Source organism: Acomys minous (genome assembly GCF_964271855.1).
Source record: "Acomys minous genome assembly, chromosome: 2".
NCBI classification, from domain to species: Eukaryota; Metazoa; Chordata; class Mammalia; order Rodentia; family Muridae; genus Acomys; species Acomys minous.
Genome location: NC_140484.1, coordinates 60,760,630 through 60,778,445, shown reverse-complemented (window position 1 = coordinate 60,778,445; position 17,816 = coordinate 60,760,630). Strand labels below are relative to the sequence as shown.

Here is a 17,816-nt window from a genome sequence, read left to right as displayed (position 1 = left end):
AGTTAGGTCTACCAATAGCTCCCAAGCTCTCCTTCTGACCACCGTTACTCAAAGCCAGGGAGTTCCAAGGCCCCCCTTTCCTGGATGGTTACATAGGACATTCAGAGCAGAGTTGGGGGACTGAGTTCCCGGCTACACCAGACAGAAAGTTCTAGTGCGACAGGGAAGAGATGAATCTCATCACCAAGGAGAAGCTGAGTACTGTTGGGTGAGGATACAGAAAGGGCAACACGCGCAGGGAACTCACTAGCCTGGGCCAGAGCAGTGAGGTTAGGAGTGGGTGCAAGCTCCCTAGGAATGCTGTAAGGAGGAGGTCAAGGTGGTCAAAGTTACAGCCATGTGGAGATCAGGATGGTAGGCATGACACTGACCGCAGCTGCTTTCTGAAGCTGTGCCAGCTGCTGCAGCAGGAAAACTGCCTGGCCTTCCAACACACTTGTCCTTTGAGACCATCTGGTGCTAGCTGATGGGCTGACTCAGGCAGAGGATGTATTATTTATTATTATTTATAATTTAACAGAGAGTGGTGACTATGGAGCTCACCCTGTGTCACATTACTGGCATTTAGAATTATCATGATACCCGCAGAACGTAAAGGAAATAGTAAGGGGAAGCTCTGCCGTTCTTCTTCTTCTTCTTCTTCTTCATCATCATCTTCTTCTTCTTCTTCTTCTTCTTCTTCTTCTTCTTCTTCTTCTTCTTCTTCTTCTTCTTCTCCCTGGAATGCCTTAAACAAACACAGAAGATTACAGAAAGTTAACCACATCTGCAGCCCCCAAAGGAGGGAGAGGATTCAAATATCACTGACATATTCCCATCAATTTATAGAGAGCACCTGTCTCTTCCTGGGCTCAGGTCTGATTATAGCTGAACTCACCTCCATCGCATACACACAAAATGATCCACAGATGGGCATGAATACAGAGGAGCTGTTCCTAGCACCTCTCTATGACGTTAAAGAGTTTCTCAGAATCACAGTCACGTTTATATGCACAAAAATGTTAGATCCCACATATGGTGATGAAGAGCATGGGCCCCAGCTGCTTTCGTACAGGTCAGGGGTACCTGTGAGTTACTGCCCTTGTACTGTGTCCACCACTGAGGCCGTGAGCGCATGATCCTCTCTACATCCTGTTGGCATGGATGCAGATACAACCGTGTAGTCACAAGTAGGTGACACCCACTGCTCTGTATGACGAAAGCAGTGCTGGTGCCAGTGGTGATGGCACAGGTCAGTCCTGACGGCAAGCAGATGGTCCTAAAAGAGCACCATTGAGGAGGCTCAGAGCAATAATTACAGTAGAAACAGATCTACAGATGAGAGAAAGTCAGGGATGCTGAAGTCCTCTGTAGAGGAGGTACCAAAGCGACAAGGAATAGTAGCCATCGCCGTGTAGGCTCCCACTGTGAGACAGTTGCCAAGAGGGCCTTGGTCTGGGGTCCCCAGGATGACCAGGGAGGGAGATGGAGCCAACCCCAAGGCTCTTTTCTCCTCCCAAGCCCATTCTGTTTCTACTGTTGCTAGACCCAGAGGCATCTAGAAGTGAAGGGACCCATAAAGGACCACATGGAAACTCCTCAACCATGGACAGCGAAGAAGAGGCTAAGAAACCAACCTGGAGGGACAAGTTACAATGATAGGCTTGGCCTACTCCCTTGTTGTATCCTCTGTCACTGCTGATCAGAAACCCGTGGCCCTGACTTAGGGAAGAAACCCAACCAGAGACTGAGCCAACTCAGCCACCCACTGACGTCACATGGTCAGCCTCCATGTGACAGTAGAAGTGGGGGGAGGGAAAGTTAAGGCAAAATTATCACTGCTGCAGACCCGCTTCTAAAGACAGATGTGAGCCTTGCAAACCAATAATCAATACTCTGTCATCTCAGGCATGTCCTAGTTTTCCTGGGCCCGCCGAGCAGCGTTTCCACACATAGCGGTCCAACCTATCTTTCTCTGAGCCTTTGCCATAACTGAGTTGTCAGAGGTAGTTGACTTACTGCTAGCCAGTCAGTGCCGAACACCAAGAATGATGCCTATTACACCCAGCCAACCCCCTAGGTCTAGACATGTTTTGTCTTCAGTATGCACTGACTGGGAGGCACATGTCCCAGTAATTGATTGATATGGTCCATGGTGCCCCACGCTCACCATTTGCTCTACATAGTGCCACAGTGCCAGGGGCTGCTTAGGGACCAGGAAACCCAGAGAACCATGGTGGTTTCTTCTACCCTGGTTCATTAGGCTCTTCAAACCCTCCATGGCCAGCAGTGACATTAGAATTCAATAGGCAGCTCAGAGCGTGGTGATAAATGAAGGACCACTGCCCTGCGGGCTTGGAGGCTGGATCATGCACAGTGACTCTGTGGACAGCAGCTCTGAGTATGTGGGCAGCTAATGTGAGGCATGCACTGTGTCCTGCGCAATGGCAGCAGCCTTACTGTGGCCAGGAATGCTGAAACCCCTTCCAGGTCCAGCAGAGCTGCACATCTGGTTGACAGGGCACATGGGGATGACAGCCAGTTGGGGCTGAGAGCCTATTGGGACAATGGCTTTGTGGGGCAATGAATTCTCCAGGAAAGAAGACGCTGAATAGCACAGTGATGTGGTGCTCTTATGTTCTCCTTGAGTAGAAGTGCACAACAAAGGATCATGGTGAGAGAGGGGTGCTCATGATGGGCAAAGTCAGCCTTTGGATGAAGTAGGAGAAGTTCTTTTCTGTAAGGAAAGGGATTCCCACCCACAGACTGCTAACTGTGCCATCCAGCCATGATGGAGCATGTGGCTTATGCACGTGACTCCATGCTCAAAGTCTGACTACCACAGGCCCCTTCACTGTGTGCACCTGGCATTTGGACCCCTCAGGTTCATAGACATAAGCATCTCCACGTTGTGTCCCATGGCGACCGAGGTTTGAACGGAGTGTGGGTGTATCTCCCAGGAGTTATATGTTGAATCTTGGTTCCTCTGTGTGGCAGTGCAGAGATGTCATGGCTCCTTTAAGAGAACATGTTGGTAGTTGGAGCCAGGCTTTCAAAAAGAGTCAGTATAGTTAGTTCTTGCTAGAAGATGGCTGTCAAACAGAATGGCTCGACTTTTTTCACCACCTGGTTTCCTGTCTTTCTGTTTGATTTCTCCCATTCCCACACACCCTTGACATTGTGATGCTGTCTATATTGAAACTTTTGTCAGTTACTGAAAGAAGCTCTTGTACTTTTGTATCTCTAGAACTGGGCCTAAGTAACCTTCTTTGCTTTACAAATTACTTGGCCTCAGACATTTTGTGATAGCAATGGAACTCAGACTGATATACCAACCTTCCCTAGATCTCTTCATCACTGATCTTCTAATCTCATGCTCCCCAAACACTTAACTAGCCTTGATAATCACACTCGATATCCCAGAGGTTTTTTCATAGAATAGATGGTCATGCTTGCAAAATTGTCACCTTTAGAAGCCTTAAGGTCCATCCACAGTGGGACTTTCTTTCACCTCCAAGGCCTCTCTTGGACAGCTATGATGAAGCCTGCATGTAAGAGGCTTCTGAATCAATCTCAGCTTGTCTGTTCTTGCATCAGAAGATGACAAGGGGTCCAACTGAAGCAGAGGTGTGGGTGCATTGCAAAGAATAATCTACAGAAGAGGGCAGACCCAGAGGTGGGGACCTTGGAATCTCCCCGCAACCACCAAGCCCTGGAAGCCTCCACTGCTTCTCTACTCAGAAAACAGCACCTCCTAGTGGCAGCAACATCCCCACCCTGACACCTTGCCTAGGCAGATTGAGATAGACTGTCCAAAGAGACAGAGATACATGAGTGGTTCTCTCAGGCTCTGGGGTGAAGTTCCAGCAAGTTCTTACTAAGCCAGCAGGGCTATACCCTCTCCAGGCAGGTGATACCACACCTATGGCCAGAGGCCTCTGCTTAGATGCTCACCCCGAGCCCCCTAGGGAACAGCTGTTCTGGTCACCTATTTTTATTACCTGAACCTAGACCCCATAACCCCAGTCATGCGTGGTGCTAGCAATTCTTTCTTTTAAAAAGCCCTGTTCAAGTCACAGGACAGTCTCCAGTGACGACTGTTCACTGGCATGCTGACTTGGCACCAGCCTCGCCAAAGCCTTTCTGGAAAGCTTAGCATTTCCAGGGTCAGGGCCAGAGAGGCTGTAGATCCTCCCCCCCCCCCCCCCCCACTATCCTAGATCTCAGCAAGGGCACGAATCACCTACAGAGGGAGTTGAATGGCTGAACGGCATAGATGTTAGGACCAGAACTCATCGGGTGAGTATGGTATAGACGCTTCAACACCCAAGTACGTTCTCAAGTGTGATAACTACAAAGAAGGCAGTTGAGGAGGCTGTTGGTGTTCACAGGGGAACAGGAGCATTGTCTCTGAAGAGGGACTCCATGGCCTTGAAATAAGTAAGCTGGCAATCAATAATTGAAAGAACAAGTCGGCTGAGACTTTTTTTTTTTTAACAAGGGTTTGTCCCAGTCCATAAAGTAAGGATTCAGGGTCGATCCAGGCAGGTGTAAGGGGACCAGCATCTGCCTCAAGGCAGGTGTAGTGAGTCAAGGTCTGTTCCAGTATCCCAATACAGCATGTCATGCCCTTGCCTCCCTCTGGAATTTTTTGAAATTCATTGACACCTTTTCCCCCCTCTAAGATGGTGATGGGAGCCTGAGCCAGAAAACATGCTGGTTTAAAATATTTATTGATTAAAAAAATTTTTAAATTTTTATACAAAGATGATGAGAAAAATCTCATGCAAACTCTGGGCATACAATAAAAATAACTCAAATAGTAATATGATGATTTTGTACAAAATAATTCTTTTTTTTTAGGAAGGACCTCTGACAGCCGGCATGGCTCCCTTTTCCTAGCCAGGACACACTTTCAGAGAAGCCAGTCACTCTTAGCCACTGCGGGTGATCACGGTCCACACGGAGTGTCAAATGTCTGGTCGTCGCTGTGATGAATAAAATGGAACCCATTTCTACTACTCAGGAAACAAGGGGCCTTGACCTAGAAACACCACGGGAGGCCTGCACTAAGGGGGTGACTCACAAAAATCTCGGGGAATTCTAGACAGTCCTTAGGAGCGGAGGCAACACCTCAAGATGATTACGAACATTTCCTGCTTCTGCTTTGCCACGAACCTGCAGTGGGTTTATAATTTGTGTATATTACAAGTAATTTGCATAATTAAAACACTTAAGGACTTGACATCTCATGGCAATTAGAAATGCATCAAACTGGGAACAATGTACAAAAGAGGGAGCTTCAATATGAAACAGTAATTCTCTGAGAACATCCAGCGCCCCGGCTGCCTGGACTGAGCAGAGCAGCCGGCCACCGCCACTTCCGGTCCCCTCACGCGCGTGCGCACTCAAGCTGCCGGTTGTATTGCGCTCTGCACGGGCTCATCTCATTTTCCGGAGCCTGAGTCTGTTTTCCTTGTCTCGTTTCTTTAGGTTAAGTATGAACTGGTTGAAGAAGTGCTCCTGATCCTTTCGCTTCTGAACAAGCCGAAACCTCTGATCCCGGCCGTGCTTCTCCGCAAACTCCTTAAACGTGGTCCTGGAAGACAAAGACACTTCTGAGGCGTCATCCCAGGGAACGAGCCCCCGTATTCCCCTCAACAGGACAAGCTCCCAGGGACAGGACCTCTGCAGGCCAACAGGCTGAGAGTGGCTGGGTCCTGCGGGGCTGTGACCTGACTTTACTCACACATCTCTGGCCTCAGGAGCCCTCTCTCCAATGCTGCTGCAGCCACACAAGTCTCTGTTCTCGCCGAGTGTCCTCCTGTCACAGGGCTAGACACACACACGCACACGCACACACACACACTGGAGCTGTGTAGCAAGGCCTTCACTTTTTTCTTCCCCTAGTTGGTAGCCACTCTTCCTTGGGAGCCCTGGCTTCTTTGAGAAGCTGGTGTCCTGTAGAGACTCGAAGAGTAGCTGAGGCAGTCTTCTGGGTCCCTTACATGTACTTTTACTAGCCCCTCCTGCACTGGGGCGGAGACACCCCTATCTGCTTGGCTCTCTGTTCTCTGCTGACATTGACTGTGTATCCATGGCTGGCAGGTAGGGAGCTCTTGGCTCTCTGTGCAGCAAACCTTCTGCTGCCAGAAGTAGCGATCCCCCGGAGGAAACCACAGGCCAGCGCTACCTGGTCAGTGAGGACAGATCTACTAGTCATAGAAGATGAAGGGGTGACAGTCGTGCCAGGTCTTTGGAGCAACACCAGAACATGGGGAGGCTGTGGTCCCAACCTGACCAGCTCCCACATGGAGATTCCAGGAATGGAAGCTATGGTGTGGCCAGGGACCCCAGGAGCTGGCAATAGCCAACCAGCCTTCCTCCTAGCAATCACAGTTCTGCTGTGTTTGTCACCCAGAGTCCCCATCATAGAGGATGGTTGGCTCTGAGCACCCAGTGTGCATAGGAAAGAACTCTTCATTCAGGAAACTCTTGCTCATTATCTTTATAGAGAAGTTTACATTTTCCTACACACATCCAATTACCGTATTAAATTATTGCAGCTTATAGCCTTTTATACACAAATGAAAAGCATATTTGGACATGGCTGTTAAAAGGATGGTCCTAGGATTTACTTCTTTATTGTCCCCTTTCCTCATTTAGCTGCAGGCTTCCTGCTCTGCCTGCAGGGGGCATTTGCTTAATGGGTTCCCTGAAAGGAAAAAGTCTGTCTCTGGTTTCCCTCTTCTTCACTTCCTTCTTTCCCTCACTGTTTTCCTCATCTCTGCTTCGTTCTCTAGTCACGTAACAGCTGTGGCTGGCATTATACTTTTGTCAAGGACTCTTCAAGGTTGGCAGCCCCCACTGCTCCCACCAGACCACATTTGGGCATCTCTGCAGAGAAGCATCATGGAAGAGGGAGAATGACAGCCCAGTGTGCCTCAGCCATGTTGAGGGGCGGTTCGGGCTTTCTGCTGGCTCTGGGGAACTGAGAAAGTCATTGTGGTGACTGCCATGCACCCATCCTGGTGAACAAAGGTGGCACCAACTGTTGCTGTGCATCCCCAGGTGTCCACACCCAAGCAGAGAGGTGTGTGTGCTAGGCTGTCCAGGAACATGAAGTTGGCCCCTTGCTACTCTTCTCACAGGTTCTAGGACTTGAGACAGACCACTAGGGTCAGTCAGGACTACAGCCAAGAGTACTGGTAGCTACTGCTGAAAGCACGCGAAGGAGCGTGAGCTAACCCCTCCATCTTACCCTAGGATTGAGCTGTCTACGTCTTAGGAGAGCAAGGCAAGAGTGAGGGAGGAGAAAAGGAAGGCAGATCTGGCTACTCTTAAGACTACAAACAGCTTTGAATTATGAAAGTAATAAATGCCAAGTATGCTTTAAAATATATTAATATGTTCCACTGTAGTAAGCATTTTACTGTCTGTGTGTTTCCTTTAAGTCACACTGTATCCCTTAAACACACAGTAACCGTTACCTACAGCACTGCTGAGGAGGAAATCTGGTGTTAAATAGGAATGAGTTTAAGCCCATTTGATTTCTCTCACTCATGTTCAATGTGTTTAGGGTGTGTGTGTGTGTATGTTTGGGATGTATGTGTGATGTGTGTATGTATGTAATGGGGTGCATGGTGTGTGTGTAATGAGGAGTAGGTGGGTGATGGTATGTGTAATGTGTGTATATGTGTGTTCTGGGCTGTGTGAGTATGTGGTGTATGTGGCGGTGTGTGTGTGTGTGTGTGTGTGTGTGTGTGTGTGTGTGTGTGTGTGTGTTGTATGTGAGATTTTCCTTCAAGTAGCTCATTCTATATCCTCCTCTCCGTCTTTAGGACACATTGTGGGACTTCAGGCTTGTCTTACCAATGAGCAGCTGGGAATATCAGCTAAAGCCTCCAACAACAAAGCAAGGGTGACAGCTACCACTGTCAGTGTGGTCATTTTCATTCAGAAGAGAAAAACATATGGATATTCAGGATCTTATCCATTGGCCAGGCCAGGCCAGGCCAGAACTCAAACAAGGCTCCAGACTCAGCTTCCTAGGCCTTCCCTTCATGCCTGTTTTCCTTTCATGACCACCCCTGGATAGGTGAGCAGATCAGAGCTGGACCCAGTACTCCAAGCTCTTTGACTGGAAGTCGCCCTTACAGATGGCCAGACACACATCTGGGTTTTCCCAAGCATCTCCTGAGGTCCAGGCTACACTCACTATTCTAATTCAGAAAGTCCTCCACATAGGCAGCGTGATTTGGGGGTAAGAGGGCACTGTGCAGCCAGTATTAACTGCGCACTCCATTATGAACCAAACACATTAGAGACCGGACAATGGGAACCCATGTCTCCACAGAAAGGAACTAATGGACATTCCAAATATAATATTGCCAGTTACATTTACAATAAAACTATATAGGCAGAAAAGATGCCTCTGCAGCTAAGAGTAACCAAATGTAAGGACTTGAGTTTGGGTCCCTTGTAACAAACCAGGTGTGGCCCTGCTCACTGGTATAACCTCACTGCCGAGAAGATGGAGACAGGAGGATCATTAGATTGTAGAATCAGGGCTGCTGACCTTTTAAACTTTGTTGCAGAAATGTAGTAACTACGCGGGATTGACTTAGCAAATCACACTGTCTACTGGACTGAGAAGTACCAGGTTCCCAAAGGGCTTCTGTGGCTAACAGGTCTTTCCAGTAAATGTTTCAACGTCCTAGAAATGCTGTTATATATAATGAACAAAGCTCTGCAATAATAACATGTTTCTGGACTCAGAAAATGCTTGGTGCATGTCTCCCTCCATACCTGGGTGATACTTTAGATTCTTCCAGAAGTTTCTTGAATTCTTCTTTGGCTAGCAGCAATTTACTTTTCCTTTCCTTGTATTCTTCTTTGATTCTTGTCTTGACAAACTGCTCGAATATCTTAAAACACATGCATGTAAGAAAATCATCATGAAAATGAATATTAAAAATTAAATCCCATATCCCAAAGCCAGCACAAAAGCCCAGCATCTGAGGAAAACAGATCTTTGTCCTGGCTACAGGATCTGTAAGCAAAGCGTTAGTGTTATGATCCTGCCCACGAAACTGAGGCCTCTAAGAACCAAAGCCCCAGTTCCCACAGGCCTGGTGCGCTCCCTCCATACAGGCAATACTACTGGGTCAACAGTCAATCTGCCCATCTCAGATCCTGAAGTGGTCCCAGGCTAGGAGCCCCTCCTCCTGTACCTCCCCTCCTTGTTTTGTACCCTGAGTAATGTTTGCAGGACACATAACCTACCAGCGCTCACATCATTGTCACAGAACCCACAAGATGCTTATTTTACTACACTCACTTCCTGTGCTTCCGCAATTGGTCCCTGAATCTCAGAGTGACATGAACTTGCAAACACAGAACTCAGGCATCGCTGAGCCCCACACTCCAGCTTCCAGGAAACCTGACTTCTACATGTGGGACTCTAGGGCTTGAAGGAGGCTCTCAGAGTGCACCAGAGGCCCCTCTCGAGGATGTCAAGTGGTGTCTAGACTGCACCAACCATCAGATAGAGAGGAAACCTGACCAAAAGTGTAGTTTGAATAACCAAACAGCAAATGCTGCTCCCAGTCTAGGGCACGAGAATACTGTCTGATGTGCAAGCCCATTCAATACTCCAGATCAGACTGTTTTCTCTTGGAAAACAGGAACCACATAAAGTCTTATGTGAAACTTCTCTTTGCTACTTCCCATAGAATGTTCCTCAGTTGTTGTTGTTGTTTGTTTGTTTGTTTCCCTTGATTGAGACAGGATGTACTGTATTCTAGGCTAACTTTGAATTTGCCGTGAGCCTCTGATCCTCTTGCCTCTGCCTCCTGAGTGCAAGGGTTGCAGGTATGTGCCAATGTGCCTGGCTCATGCAGTGCTGGGGATGTAATCCAAGACTTCATGCATGCTGGGCAAGCATTCTGCCAACTGAGTCATATGCACAGCTTGAATGTTGCTGTTTTGTGAGAGGGAGGCTACTCACTGCTCTAACATTAGAACAATTGTCACTTGCAGACCATAATGTTGGGGAAGAGGAAGAACGGAACTGTTCTAATCACAATGCTAGCCAAGCATCCAGAGCACTAAAAAAAATAAGCTGAAGATCACTTAAATATTTATGTAAGCATAAATAAAACTATCGATAAAAACCCACATGCTATTTCGCTGGTACAGTCCATAACAGCTCTGCATCAATCCATGCAGATCTGAGGCACTGACAGGTCCCCAGCAGCCCTGCCAGAGAGTGGAGGGGGACAGGGAAGTCATGGCACACTTGAACCCATCACTGCCTCTATCCTGATATGATGTCACTGATTCATAATTTTCTGTTTTGTTAGATATCTTTAGAGGTGGGAAAACGGGGTCTTGCTATGTCACCCTGGGTGGCCTTGAACTCTTGATCCCCCTGCTTCAGCTTCCTGAAGCCACAGTTGTGCTGCTGGCTCAGATCCATTCTTTTATGGTGAACCTCTTACAGGATGTTCTGCAGGAAGTACTACTCCCCTCCCAGGGACTCAGCAGCATTGAAGTGAAATATTCACGAGGACAACTTAAATTTTGAATGTGTGCACACACATTTAAGTAAGACTATGATTGGGTTATTTCACCTTCAAGGCAAATAGTGAAGTGTGCTCTCCAGCAGTCCTGTAATCTAAACAGAGAGAAGCAGCCAAGGCAGGGCTGTTATCCAAATAGAGGTGCGCGGCTCCATCATCAGCTAAGTTTTACTCTATTAATTTTAAATGTGGTCAGAAAGGCTGGCTGGCTGTGAGGTCAGAGCACATGTGAAATTCCCTCATACCTCCCTGCCTGGAACCGTTTATCCACCTAATCAAATTATTCCCCCTTCTCTCTCCTTTTCCTCTGTTGCTTTATTTAAGCCTCCATAACTCAACGTAGCAGGTATATTTCCCCTCTAACAAATTACACCAGTTTTACCCAAATTGGAGCACGACTTTTTAAAAGAGAGCACTGGCCGTTATCTCGTTTTCTGTAGGCTCTGGTGTAATAAAATGAAACACTTCTCGTTGCCATAGAAACCGGACTGATTAGCACTCCCCAGGCCTGGTTCTCTGTTTAGGCTCACTCCATCTCCTTTGCAGCCCGGGTAACTTCACACCAGGAGCCTTAGCTTTCCCCATGAAAACACTGCCATGGGAGGGCTCTGCCGATTCCATCAGATGCTTTCGGAGAGAGGCCCAGACACTGCTCCTTCTCCACATCCAGTTGCTGTGCCACCAATCATACAACTGCCGCAGGGATGCAGGCATTGGACCAGAATGTTCTCTGCAGGGCCAGCTCCACGAAGAACCACAAGGCTGGCTCCCTTGCCATGGCAGCACATTAAGACCCTTGGTGTAAGATGATTCAAGACGCAAAAGACATGCCTAGGCAAGCGTTGATTTCCCCAAGCAGGGACAATCTCAGTGGCCCTCTCAGGCTGGCATCGGGGCTCTCTAACCAGGGTCTCTGGAAGCCCAGTCTCTCCAGCTTCCTGGGATGATCTGATACAGAAGGTTCTGCCCCGAGGCACCAGGAAGTGAATGATAGTTAGTCGTGTCCTGCACATGAACCAGCTCCTTACTGGCTGGGCTTTTGCTCTCCTAGACCTCCTAAGGGATGTAACTTAAGCATCAAACTGAAGTTGTTGGAGAGCCTCATACTACCAGGGCTTTTCGTGTAGCCTCTAAAACATACCAGTGGCATCCAAAAATGATTGGTTACACATCAAAAAGAAAGCAAAAACACCCCCGCCACACACACACACACACACACACACACACACACACACACACACACACACGACTATTTGTAAAAGCACAGCCGATGTATTTATAGGTTGGCTTGACACGTTAGCCGTTTGCAGTGGCTCTTCACACACAAGGCGAGCTTGCCTCGGAAGCTCACAGCATCTTAGGGTGTAGATGAGCCTTCTTCTCTACAAAGAGCAATTGAACTTTCTGCTTCTTAATAATGCAACAAAATGGTGAAATTGTATCAATTATTAAAACCTACAGTGTTCTCTAGCTATAGCAGAATACACACGCAGACCAAACTCAGCTTCCTGGATTGTGGGTTTAGTGTGCTTACATAAACTCCATGAAAAGACTCCATTTCAAGTTTCTGAGGAGACAAAGTTGGAGGTTCTAGGTGGCCAGTTCAGGACCCTCCTATGCTTCCCAGACCCCCACCCAGCCTGGTAGAGAATGAGATTTCAGTTAAGGAGCTGAACAGACAAAAGGTTCCTGGCTGGCTGAGACCACTTAGCTGTTTTCTATTTGCACCATCGCGGGGTCTGCTTAGAGCCAGTACCAGACTCGACAGAAAACTGCATTCTCTATGACTTGCCAGGACCTTGATAAGAATCTTCCAGCTCACACATCAGTGGGTTCCTGGAGCTCCTTGGCAATGACCCCTCATCTCTGCAAACTCTAAAGCTCCTCTTTTTTTTTTTTTTGGCAGTTGCTTTGTGTCAGAACATACAAGAGGTGGGAGCTAGATGTGACAGGGCCTCAAGAGGAGACTGACCAGGTCAGTGACTACAGATATAAGACTCTGCCCATACAGCTTTTACCCCCCATTCTGGGCAACAGCCCTAGCTAAGGTGTGATGTCCTCAGCCCCTCCCAGGCTGCAGCATATTGTCCTGCCTCCCAGTCATCCCTCTGTCTACGTAACTGGAAAGGCAGAGTTGGCTCCGTGAACATCTTCACAAATAAACCTGAGCAGACCCTCTGTCAAGCTGTTCTTCTGCAGAGCCTGGTAGCACCCACCCCAGCCCAGCCAACCCTGACCACTTCTGGCACCTGTTCTCTAGAACAGTGTCTTTTACTTTCAGTGTCTCTGTTCCCTGGCCACCCCTGGCTGCCCTATAACAGTATAACACCTTAGGTGGAGTACAGTGTCAACACAGTGAGTGCAGCCATTTAGAATAGGGTGGATGCTCTTAGATTGAGTCATTCCCTGCAGGGGTCACAACCAGACAGCAGGACGGAAGAGTTCCAGGCGTGAGCCTCCTCTGTACTGCCAACTTCACTCCCAAGCTCTCAGATGGGCAGGGAACCTAGCAACCTCCCATCTCTGTCTCTAGTTCCCTTCTCACCCTGCCCCAGAATTACCTGTTTTCGCTCCTCAGAGTTTAGCAGGAGATACCGTGGGTCAAACACAATTTTATGCAATTCTTTCTCCCAAGTAGAAAACGCTGACACCTGGAGAAAGATATTCAATAGAGCTGCTGTTAGCATCCAATGCTGAGCCTGCTGTGTGCTGAAATGATCAATGGTTTAAAAAAAAAAAAAAGAAAAGAAAAGAAAAAGAAAAAAAGCAGCATTAAGGTACCATAGATCCAGGGAGGTGCATTGTATAAGAACGTGGGAAACATTAAATGCACCAAGAAAATCAATATGGAAAACATTAGAAAATTTAATTTCCAGATTAATGACACTACTACTTCTTCTGGCATCTTCCCCGATCCACAAGCCTGGCTGCCTGCAGGACTGGGAAGGGGCATTTCAACTGGAATATCTTGAGTGCCTAGAGGATTCTACCAGATGTTCGAAGAGCCCTGCAGGCAGCTGCAGGGTAGGAGGGCCTGCAAGTGGGCTGGTCTTAGCGGACATGCAGCTGATATTTTTTAAATTAACATTTAACCTATTCTTTAGGTGGGTTACTTTTTAATGGTACTTTTCAGAGGGAGAATATCACAGGAAGTTTCTGTATTTCCCTTCCAGATGTCTTTTATCACTGAAATCTTATAACAGTGAGCCAGATATGGCGCCATAAAAACTAGCCCACCATTTTGGACCAAAGCCTCCAGCTCATTTGGATTTCTTTAGCTATCTCGATTTTTTTTTTCTGTCCTAGAATTTCATGGTATATGGAGTCTCATGTCTGTTAAGATTCCTCTATACTGGGTCATTTTCCCAGCTCTCCTTGTTTCTGATGGCCTTGGCCCTCGGCAGGTACGCTTCTCTGGGATTTTCCTTCAGCCTGGAGGATGACCACAGAGTCAACAAGCCGCTTCAGCACATCCTATCCAGAGTCTACACCATGTCTCTGTGACTCACTAATGATGGGGACCCAGGACCAGGCTGAGGTGTGCACCTGGTGTACCCTGACAGCTAGGTTACTTCCTTGCACTTTGCATACTACACTTTGGGAGAGCAGTGTGCAGCCCCCATGTCAGAGGTCACACTTCTGCCTTGATGGGTGGTTTAGAATCCTTCTGGTGGGATATTCCTCCATCTCTCACAGAGGCTTATCTATTCCGTCCTTCTTCATAGCTATGAAGATACATGGGTGTGCAGCTCATCTCCTCAGTTACTATCCTGTGCTACCTCAAGTTCATTGCTGCCCGGCTACCTCAAATCCAGCTAGTTAGAGTTCTGTGGTTGGGCCCCAGTCTCCAGTCTTTGCTGTGTTCTTATCCTGCCTTGAAGGCACTACCTCACTTTTGGAATTTTTTCCCCCAGGACTCCAGGTTTCTATGTACACTGTGTACCTTAGCCCTCCAATCAGCTGACTTCTCAGAAGCCCTGGTTTTCTTAATGAGACCAGAAATAGAAGCCAACACCTGGGCGTTGGTACATTGCCACTGAGAACCCTTGCCTCCAGACTCTCAGCTGATAAACAAGGGAATGTTTAAGTCATTTAAAAATAATTTGTTCATTTAAAAACATTGACTTAATATTGACTCTGCCTTGGCCCCACGCTGCGTACTTAGACTATAGAGAAAATAAATCAAGAAAAGCCCTGGTCTTGAGTAACACAGATGGATGTTGAAACTGAGAGGCTCCCAAGACCATTCTGAAGTATGGATACTCATACAGGGTTAGGAAGGGACCTAGGAGGATGTCCTAGGATGTGCTGTGCATTGTTCAAAGGCTAGCATTCATGAGCTATAGAGAAGGTGGGAATTACAGGCCTAGGGATGAAAGAGCTTATGGGAAGCTGGGGACCAGTAGATGCACAGAGAAGGCTCATACAGGGGGGCTCTGGGATAGCTAGAGCCTGGATGCTATCCTGAGGGCAAAGATCAGGTCTGATGCACATTTAGAAACTCCAGAGATATCTGTAGGGGATAGGGCCATGGGCAGGAAGAGGGGGTGGGTAGGTGGGGGGTACTAGCCAAATGTCAACAAAACACAATTCATTCATACTTTGAGCATGTGTTAGCCAGTTCCCAGAGCTGGTTTGGGAGGCTGTGGAAGCTTCCAAACACAGTGCCTAACTGAAAAAAGTAGCTCGCCAGGGGAATCCTTGGACTGGCATACATACCCTGGTTCCTCCTCCACTGGAGGACGAATAGCTACAGAATCCCGTCACTGCGACTGAAAGGCTCTGCCACGGGCTCTCCACCAGGATGGACGAAAGCCCTCTGAAAACCGTAAGCCAATGCAAGCTGTTCTTCTGTCAGGATTGTGGTCACAGTGACACAAAGGTGGCAATCCATAGCCTTAAGCCTTAAAATATTCCTGGCCCTGTAGAGGTTTTGATGTATACCCCACAAACAAGGTCACTGGTGAGATGACTTGAGTTCACGTAGGACTATTCTCCATGACTGAGCACTTGGTACAAAGTGACTCCCACAGGCGTGTCTGGAGCAGTTATGGACAGGCCTATGGCCAGACTCACCCAGTTCTGTTAGATGTACATTTTCTACTGTGGTGACCACCTGTAAAGGTTCCTCCAGAAAGGTCTGAAGGCGGCTGTCACATAGGTCACATGCCCAACTGCGACAGGCTGTCTAGATTTGGGGAGATCTAGAGGCATAAGAAGGGAGTGTACAAACAAGTGTATAAGCTTCTCAGAGCAGCTTGCCATCTGTTAGGGAGGCCAAAAAGGACACACGTAGCCTGCCTACAGTGCACAGTGATAAACTAACCCAGTCATCTCACCCACGGCCACGCTGACAGGGCCCATAAATCCACAGGAGAATAGGAGCCAGTGGTTGAAGGGAGTATGTGATGAGGAGTATGGAGGAGGACAGAGGCCACAGCTGAAAGGAAAGCTGGACAGCCCTGTGTGACTCAACTCTCTATAGCAGTGGTTCTCAACCTCCCTAATGTTGTGACCTTTTAATATAGTTCCTCATGTGGTGGTGACCCCCAACCATCAAGTTATTTTCGTTGCTACTTCATAACTCTAATTTTGCTAGTGTTATGGATTTTAATGCAAATATATGTGCTTTCTGATGGTCTTAGATGACTTCTGTGAAAGGGTTGTTCAACCTCCAAGGAGGCCAGATGCTCTACACCTGTCGAGCAGACACACCCATCCTGCAAGTCAGAGCTGCCCCCAAGGAGTCTCAGCAACTTCGGTGAGGATGACTCCCATAACCTAAGAAAGAGCCCAAACACCACAGGCCTGTGTACCACAGACACACTATTCAAGCAAAGACTGTACACACACATAAGCACACAGACAAGCATACACATACATACAGACATACAAAACACCATACTAGGAAACATGCATGTGTACGTATTCTTCATACATTATAGGCACATGCAAAGAAACTCTCACTCATGGAGATGAAGATCATCACATACGAACAGATGTGTACAGGCACACATGAATGCCATGCATCTACAAGCAAGAAAATAAGTATGTGTACACATGTGCATGGGTCCATATAAGAACGCATGACAAACAAAACCAGGAATACATATACGTACACATATATAACCGTGTGCTTCTCTCTCACACAGAGAAGTAGACACATAAGCCCCTCCCCTATCTTGCCACTGTGCAAACATAGATCCATATTTCAGAATAATTAGGGGCAAGACACCTGTTACTCAGGTAGGCAGGAAGACTGCTCTCTGTCTTCCTGTAACAAGAAGTGAGGAAGGATTGGTTTCTAGATGTCCTTGGGGGCAGCCCTATTCCTTTGCTCTGCACTCAGAATACTTCCCAAGATCAATGAGTGGGAGGACAGCATCCCAAGTCAAGGGCAGTATCTAACACAGCAGGCTCTATCTTGGTCCTCACCCCATAAACAAGATGCCCTTTAAGCTTTGGCCCAATGTGTTGTAAGCTCAGAACATGAAGCCCAGGATGTATTTATTGCATTCTGGGATTCATACCGCAAGGAGGCACATGCAGACTGGTCCCTTGGAGCAGGTTGTACAGATCTGTTTTGCGTAGTCCTGGCTGCCTCTCTGCAGGTCAGTAACCTGTTTAGTGGAATATGTATCATTGGTGTTCTATCTTAACAGGCTCAGAGAAGCTGGTAGCCAGGCTCCAGACACACACTTTCCAAGGGTTAGCTTTCTCTTGCCTCAGAACTCGTGACCACGTGCAGGAAGTTCAAATGATATCTACCCATCAATCTCACTGGGGGCAATGAGCTTAGGTCTCAGCTCCAGAGCTCAGGGTAGAGAGCATGGGTCACCCTGCACATATCCCACCTATACCTAAGGGAGAGGGTGTTCAGCTGCAGGACCAGTGCTGCCCCTATGTGAGTCCGGAGACCCAGGCCACTGCTCCTGCTTACCTTACAGTGTCACTACCCTCACTCTGTCACCTAATGCTTCTTTCATTATCTAGCATTTTACTTGACTTGGTCTCAAATGGCTGAATTCTTCAGTTACATTTAGGCCACCCCACTGTGGAGTTTCCCATGCATCTGACTATGACATGTGTTTTCAGTCCTCTCTGTGGCCACACTCTGTGATCACTGTCACACTTTTTGATACTCAGAGAACCAGTACTTGTCCATCAACTATCTAGATGACCTGTTGCTGCCCATGTCAGTGGGATAAGTCTTAGCGCTTCTAGCCCTTTCTTCCTTTACTAAATCCAATGTTC

At 47.6% G+C, this 17,816-nt stretch overlaps 1 protein-coding gene across 1 annotated transcript in view; it reads right to left on the bottom strand.

Moving 5' to 3' along the window:
* Window positions 1-4,693: 4,693 nt before the first annotated feature.
* TCERG1L (transcription elongation regulator 1 like) overlaps window positions 4,694-17,816 on the bottom strand; it is a 197,870-nt gene continuing 184,747 nt past the window's right edge. Inside the window, exons 10-12 of the mRNA XM_084758363.1 lie at window positions 13,124-13,213; window positions 8,788-8,906; window positions 4,694-5,578 (exon numbers count right to left, since the gene is read on the bottom strand). Of these exons, the coding sequence (XP_084614489.1) occupies window positions 5,422-5,578; window positions 8,788-8,906; window positions 13,124-13,213 (366 nt within the window). The 3' untranslated portion in view covers window positions 4,694-5,421. The remainder of the gene's footprint in view (window positions 5,579-8,787; window positions 8,907-13,123; window positions 13,214-17,816) is intronic.